Source organism: Etheostoma cragini, chromosome 6 (assembly GCF_013103735.1).
Source record: "Etheostoma cragini isolate CJK2018 chromosome 6, CSU_Ecrag_1.0, whole genome shotgun sequence".
Lineage (NCBI taxonomy): Eukaryota > Metazoa > Chordata > Actinopteri > Perciformes > Percidae > Etheostoma > Etheostoma cragini.
In genome coordinates, this window is record NC_048412.1 from 27,549,370 (window position 1) to 27,557,320 (window position 7,951).

The 7,951-nt window shown below is 41.8% G+C and overlaps 1 protein-coding gene across 1 annotated transcript in view; it reads right to left on the bottom strand.

The window, feature by feature from the left end:
- LOC117945927 (myocyte-specific enhancer factor 2D homolog) overlaps positions 1 to 7,951 on the bottom strand; it is a 29,168-nt gene that overhangs the window by 6,190 nt on the left and 15,027 nt on the right. The window contains exons 4-6 of the mRNA XM_034873671.1: positions 6,832 to 6,949; positions 4,979 to 5,177; positions 2,850 to 2,918 (exon numbers count right to left, since the gene is read on the bottom strand). Of these exons, the coding sequence (XP_034729562.1) occupies positions 2,850 to 2,918; positions 4,979 to 5,177; positions 6,832 to 6,949 (386 nt within the window). The remainder of the gene's footprint in view (positions 1 to 2,849; positions 2,919 to 4,978; positions 5,178 to 6,831; positions 6,950 to 7,951) is intronic.

Genomic DNA, 7,951 nt, shown 5'->3' on the forward strand with positions numbered 1-7,951 from the left:
CGAAAGAACAGTTTGCTGTGCTGGGAAAGCTTCCCACATTTCTGCAGAGCTCACTTGTTTTCAGTGACAGCGATTTTGTCTTTCTGATCCCACACACAGCGCGGGAAGAAGCCCGCCTGGTGTTGATTCTGCTGTCACACTCTGAGCGGATCAAATTAAATCCTGCTCCTTCGGTGAAATCATGATTACTGTTCCAAGGAAGGTCTCCGCTATTTTAAAGCACAGCTATATAATCTTCTGAAACTTAGAACTAGGGCTGCGACTGATTGGTTTTTATCATCGATTAATTTACAGATTATTGGCTATGTCTTGACTACTTTTGTTTATTCATGATTGACATTCTGACTCACATCTTCTAATACTTATAACCAGGGCTGAAACTAATACTTGTGTATGATCATTGATTAATTTACAGATTACAGGTTGTTTCAGGTCAATATTATGTCAACAAAAAGGACTTGTGACAAGTTCCCAGAGCCCTAAGTGTGTCCTAAATGTTTACCTCATCTGCATAAAAGTAAAATAAAAGTGTTAAAAGCCGTTAAATAGATGTTTGCAGGACAATTTCTTACAATCTGGACGGCCATTTGTTAACATTTACTAACAATATATTGCTTTTTTTTTTTTCAAAAGATGCTCCAACCTCCCCCTTTTTTTTCAGCTCATCAGACAGAGAAACAAATAACAGTCTCACTGCTGACAGCTCGCATTATTCCAAGTGTCTTTTTCGAACACATTTCTGTCATCTCTGATTTTCTCCTCTCTGATGGACAATCTGAACAGCTGTGCAGTCTCTTAAATTAACTTGATGCAAAGATACATCAGTAGCTGAGATTGTTCTGGTTAAAAGCATCACAGCATTGAGAGGGCTGTCAAATTTTAAACACTTATTTCAGCGTGCAAAGCTATCAAACATCGAATTAGAGCAGACCCGAGAGCGTTTCAGACTATTAACTGATTATCAAACTCCATTTACATTTAATTTAATGTTATCTGTCTTAATAACTGGCTTTGACAGCCGAGCTACATCTAAATTATTCTTTCTAGGCGTGCCGATGTAGGTTTAGAGGCCTACATGTGTCTGAGGAATTGAAGTCTCGTGTCTCGCTGTCAGCTGATAGTGACAGCTAAGCGGCGGAGAAGTAAAATGTTAATGCGGCGAGCGTGTCAGCGGCGCACGGCTGTGCACTGGGCCGCCGTTTGCTTCTGAAAGCAGCGCCCAGAGAGCTGCGCCTCCTTTCATCGGCGCAGCTAGCGAGGCACTGCTGCTGTCACACGGCGGCGGCGGCTTCCCCCTTTTGTTCGTGACACTTCCAAAGAGCTTCAGATCTGAGCTTTAAGGTGGCATGAAGACTGCACTCGTAAAGTGATAATCTGGAGCCTTGACAACAGGGCGCGATGAACAGTGATGGAAGAAGCATATAGTAAAGAGACTAGCACAACACTGTAAAAAATACTCTGTTTGGAAGACAAAGTCCTGCATTGTGAAATGTTACTTAAGTAAAAGTACGAAGGTATCAGCATGAAAATGTACTTATTAACAACTTATTAAAAGGGCTCAATGAAGACTGCAGCAGTAAAGTGATAATCTGGAGCCTTGACAACAGGGCGCGATGAACAGTGATGAAAGAAACAGATAGTAAACATACTTATAACACCACACTGTAAAAAATACTCTGTTAGGAAGACATAGTCCTGCATTGTGAAATGTTACTTAAGTAAAAGTAAGAAAGTATCAGCATGAAGATGAACTTATTAACAACTTATTAAATGGCTCAATGCAGAAAAACCCTCACATCTTAGAAACATGGATGGATCTAACAGCTGCGTGTTTAATGCTCTAATAATAGGCTGTTATGTTATTGGATAGTTTTCTTTATAATAATAATTAATAATAATTTTATAAACTACATGTGCTTTTGTTTTGATAAGCTGTTTTTAATTCTACTTAATAGTGCGTATTTTATAGATTTTTTTTGAACAATCTACAAGTCACTTAGCCACTGTTTAGAGCTTTTATTTACTATAGATTTTTTTTTGGTATATATATTTAATTATCTTTTGGTTATAAAGTGTCATGCCTTCGTTGTTTCCTCAGCTCGGTTCCTGTTTTTAATTCATTCTTTTTTGTTGATTTAAGGGTGGGTGGGTGAATGGTGGGGGGGGGGGATATTGTGTTATGTGTGTATATATAAATATGTGTGTGTGTGTGTGTGTGTGGGGGGGGGGGGGGGGGGGGGGGGTGCTATATGAAAAGTGCTATATGATTGATTGATTAATTGATTTTGTGTGCAAAGCTCTTCATTTGATCTTCATTCACTTCACTTAAGAAAAAACACTTTGTCTCTGAAAACATGATTAGCTTCAGCATTTTTTTGGGGTAGTCTAAATATGAATATGGTTGATGTGCACTATTGAGGGTAAAAACTGACATATTTTGTAAAGTCACTACAGCCGTCAGATGAATGTAGTGGAGTAAACAGAACAATATTTCTCTCTGAAATGCAGCGGAGCAGAAGTATAAAGTGGCATGAGGCATACAAGTAACTTCAATACGTACTTAAGTACAGTACTTGAGTTGTTGTTGAGTTGAATGTACTTGTATTTGAATGCAATTCCACCACAGGTAATGAAGCACAGAGACACAGCAACGTAACAGGCATCACATTTTAACATACTGATGCAAAGAAAAGAAGCTTTGTTATCCCGTGTGTGGTGTAACTGCATCTATTGTGTAATTTCTCTGAGGGTTATTTAGGTATTTGGGCTCCTAACGGAGCCTGCGAGCAGTAGGATAACGTGACACATAAGAATGGCGTGGCAGTGCCAGATGCTATCATGATATTCACCTCAGGTTAGCAGCAAAATTGGAGATGCAGTTAACCATCTCTGCATTCTGTTTCTCTGCACCCCACATGCTGTGGAGAAAAGAAAGGGGTGGGGGGGGGGGGGGGGGGGGGGAGGAAGAGAGGAAGGGAGGAAAAAACAAGAGGCAGTTACAAGCTGCTCCCCCATCTACAGGTTAGCCTAGCACAACCCGACCGCTAACACCAAGACTCAGTGCTAATGGCTGTAGTGCTACGACACACACACACACACACACACACACACACACACACACACGAGACACACACACAAGACACACACACACACACACACACACACACACACACACACACACGAGACACACACACACACACACACACAAACACACACACCTGGCTCAGGCCAGGTTGGCTTTGGAGACGTCAACATTTTAAACTTTTTTTTTTTTTTTTTTACACTTATGTGCTGACAGACTAGACAAAATAATGGAAACAACTCATTCACAAGGACTCAATCACTGAAGGAATATTATTACAAAACCAATAGGAGTGAGTTATAATCATCAGAATGTATCGGCTTTAAAAAAATAAAATAAAAAAAAAAAAAGGCAAAAACTAGTCTTTTTGATTGTTGGCGCTTTTTCCCATATCTACAAAGACTGGGCCATAAAAAAGTTTTGTCGAAAATGGCTCGTAATTGAACCGGTTGCTGTGACCGGGACTAAAGAGACACTTTAAATAAGCAGCAACATGAAGTTGTCCTTAACGCACCCTGTAAGACCGGGGTCTTCAACGTCTTTTAGGCCAAGGGCCTCTAAGCTGAACGAGAGAGAGAGTAAAGACTCTGGAGTAAGGATTGTATAGAATGAAGTTGCATGTTAAACTTGGGCCGGATGGATGAAAACGTATTTCTCTTTAAAAAAAAAAATCAACTTTCAAAAAAATGTTGCCCTGAAAAACAACTGGCCACCTCCTCCTACGTGGAGTTTATTCCTGCGTGTCTCTACGACGTGTTGCGTTAGCCAGCCAATCAGCATCATTATCAGATCTTGGTAAAAGCATGCTGCGTGCTGATTGGCTCACTGGATCTGATGAGATTTACTCCTTAGGTCTTGAAATTGGGAATTGAATGACGAGGCATTTGTTGACACTCAATACTTTAGAGGCAATTCAGTCGGTGCCTAAAAAAACATTGAATTTGGTACCCAGCTAGTTAAAATTAACATAGGCACAGGCTAATTACTGCTAACTAACACGCTAGTTAAAATTAACATAGGCACAGGCTAATTACTGCTAACTAGCATGCTAGTTAACATTAACATAGGCACAGGCTAATTACTGCTAACTAACATGCTAGTTAACATTAACATAGGCACAGGCTAATTACTGCTAACTAACATGCTAGTTAACATTAACGTAGGCACAGGCTAATTACTGCTAACTAACATGCTAGTTAACATTAGTAATTAAAGCTAAACAGCTAATGGAAGTCCAAACTGTCTGCGTGCTTTTCCTGACAATACGGTGATTTGTCGACCAGTAAGTTGCGTGGTTATGACATAATCGTTAGCCTATTTTTACATAAACGTCTGCTACAGAGCCATAACGTGAGGTACAAGGTAACGGAGCCTTTTATACATTGTCGTGTTTCTTTAGAAATAAACAACGGACAAAAAAAAAACTTGAAACGCTTCAGGTGTAAAGTTATTCGCGGTCAAAGTGACGCCAAAGTGAATGGGAGTCAATGGAATGCTAACTGCAGGTGATAGCTTCGTAGCATTAAAACGGCGCCATAGGGAGCCACGCTTACAGAGGAGAGGGGTACCCCCCTGATTCCCAACGAGCCGCCACATGGCCGCCATGATGCTCGGTTTTTAAATCCGGGAGAAGCCAGACCCACGTGAAGCGTTCGTCCAATCAGCTGCCGGTCGGCACTCCTGGTCCCCCCCCCCTTTCTTCTTTGTAGTCACGATGGCGCCTGTTTAGTGCGAGCAGGGTCTATCGTTCCACACTGAACTTTTTGACCGTTTTTAGGGGGGTCATCCGGGTGCTTTCTACACTATATCCTTAAAAATAAGTGTCTGAAATGTGCAAGTAGGCGGTTTGAGACACAGCCCGTGACTTAGTTAAATGAAGAACAAAAAGCGGCTTACACCAAGTTACTGAGCGACGCCAGGCTCAGCTGCTGGGACTGTTGCTGCTGTTGCTGCTGCTGTTGCTGCTGTTGCTGCTGCTGTTGCTGGGAGACTGTGGGTTGCTGTTGCTGTTGCCAGGCAGCCATGTTGCCAGGCACCAGCCCTGGCGGCGTGAACGTCTGGAGCGCCGTGAGATCAGCGCTCGTCAGCTGGTACTCTGAGATAAAGGCACGGAGGGAGGAAGAAGACAGAGGGGAAGAAAGGAGGAGAGGAGGAGGATTGTTTTTACACCATACAACTTTCTGCTGCATCAATATTAATCAGCGCTAATCCATATTAATGGAGACCTTTGAAGTGGAATCCTTCCAGAAGCTCGCGCACGCACACACACACACACACACACACACACACACACACACACACACACACACACACACACACACACACACACACACACACACACACACACACACACACACACACACACACACACACACACACACACAATGAACAAAGTGAATATTCATGGGGGTTTGTGGCATCACACGGCGAGGTTTTTCTACACTACACTCGCAGATATATAATGACATAATGCAAACTTAAATCTCATGCTTGGCTTCGTGTTTTCATCTTCAACGTTAATTATAATTCAGTCCTGGTGGGAATCGGCAGAGGCCCCCACACAATATCATTGTGGTTTTAAACATTAAACTGCGATATTATGCAATATTTTGCAATTCATTACCTTTTTTTTTTCAAATTCCAAATCAGGGGCTTCAAAGTAGTCAAAGTAGGTTTTATCTTAAATGATGCATTGATACAAATACGCGTGCCCTGTTAGTTTGTCTCACTTCAAAAAAAGCAACTTGTTTTTATTCTAGTACCAAAAAGTTAAATCCTCATGTGCAGTTTTTTATGTTATATATAAAAGATTGATAGGTGGCGTTTGTGTATTGATACAGTATTACCACAGAAAATATCTGCTGTCCATTGTAATGCTGCAGCGATGCTTCTGCAGCCTCTAACGGGGCTTTTGGAGCATCAGACAGCAGCAAAGGCATTTTAATTTGATTTGATTACACAAAAAAATAACACACAATGGTTTAACTGGACTGCCTGCTTCCTCTTCTTAACCGAGTATTCATTAAATGCTTCTGTGTAATCCATCAAGGTGTCACGACTCTTCTTCACCTATGTGAAATGAGTTATGCTGCTCCAGTTTTTCTTAAAGCTTTAGTGCGTAACTTTTCTCTATTAATTAACATCTGAATTACGACCAACAGCTCTACATAACTTTATGTATTTCTCCGTATCGCTTTTTTCAGAAACCGTTGTCGTAAGGAGACTCTCGCGTGGATAAAATCAAGTTAAGATATAATTACCTCTTCTGAAGAGTGCAACAAAAAGGGATATCTCAAGCCTGGTCGTGTGTCTTGGGTCCGTCCTATTTACTGGAGATGTAAAGAATGTCTGAGTTGCACAAGAACCATATGGGATGGGAATGACTGTTCCAGGTATTAGTCAAACCCTACCAGGTAAACGGGAGTTCTTGTTTAAAAACTATAGATTTTAGTTGCACAGCATGTGAAATATTAAAGTTTTAGTGCGTCACTGTTTGAGAACCAATGAAGGTCCGTTACATTTAAGCCAGCTCCACACAACTCTGTCAGTATTTGTCAGTATGTTCAGAAGATTGAGGCGTCCGGCAACTTTCCCGCACAGAAGCTGGAGTAAAGTTATGACCTCTTCTGAAGAGGCCATGTTTTTTAAAGCTGCCCTGCCGCACATATTCCAGTACTTTGTAGAAGAACTGCCTTCATTACCTTGGTTCAAGCCATTCTTTGATTGATTGAGTTTGAGTTGTCCCCTACCAGTGTTGTAGGCCGTCTGCATGCCAGAGAAGGGCGCCAGGAGACTGGGTGTTGCCACGGAGACCACTGGCGTGGTGAGTGACTGCACCACCTGGGAGCCACCTAGCCGCTGAGCATTCTGGGAAGACAAAGAGATTGATGGAGGAAGTTGAGACACGGGACGTGGAAGAGGTTGATTACTGCTGCGGTGGCCAGAAGGTCCAGCTGACTTGTAGAGTAGGGCTGCATCTAACCACTGTTTTCATGGTTGATTAATCTGGTGATTATTTTGGGTTTTGGTTTATGAAATGTCAGAAAATGGTTAAAAAAAATGTTCATCAGTGCTTCTGCAAGTCCAAGATGAAGTCCTAAGACATCTTGTTCTTTTCACAACTAAAAAGATCTTCAGATTACTGTCACATTTAATCTGTTTCTCAAAGTGAAAACTTAGTCTTAAAGGCGATTTAAGCAACGTTGGGTGACGTTACGTCTTGTTGACGTTTTTAAGTATTTAGTATACTAGCCGGCCCCTCCCTCCCCCTCACTCCGTCTCCTCCTGCACACCAACCAGTGGTCTAGTGAGTAATTCTCTCAGCCGATTGATAAATACAGGCCCCTGGTCTCTGTCTCCTTTTACGGGCCGAGTGCAGGACACATGACGTCACCCATTCTCAACAGCAATAATGATAATGGTTAGCATGTGCTTTCCACTGTACAGCAGAGTGGATGCAGAGACCTTGCAATGTGACTGAGCATGATTTAATTGCACTATTACTACTGAAATATGTGCCCTATAAACACAGCTGGTTCCACTTTGAGTTGAAATATAAAAACAGAAACGTTATGCTGTGATTTAACTCACGGCGCAGCGACTCTCGTTAACTTTCAGCCCACAGTCATCCGGCCACGTTTGAAGCTTTTATTGGCAGACTAAATAACGAAAAAGATTGTAAAACTAATGCACCAGAGCAGTTGTAACTAGAGACGGACATGAGGAACAATTAGATCCTCGACTGTGCCAGTGCAGGCCAGTAGAAGACGTTTGAACGTCCAAAGTGTTTCTGCTCCCTGTGAGTGAAGAACCCAAGCACCTCGGTTCTCTCCGAGGTGATTTAACTTTTTTTTTTTTTTTTTTTTCGTT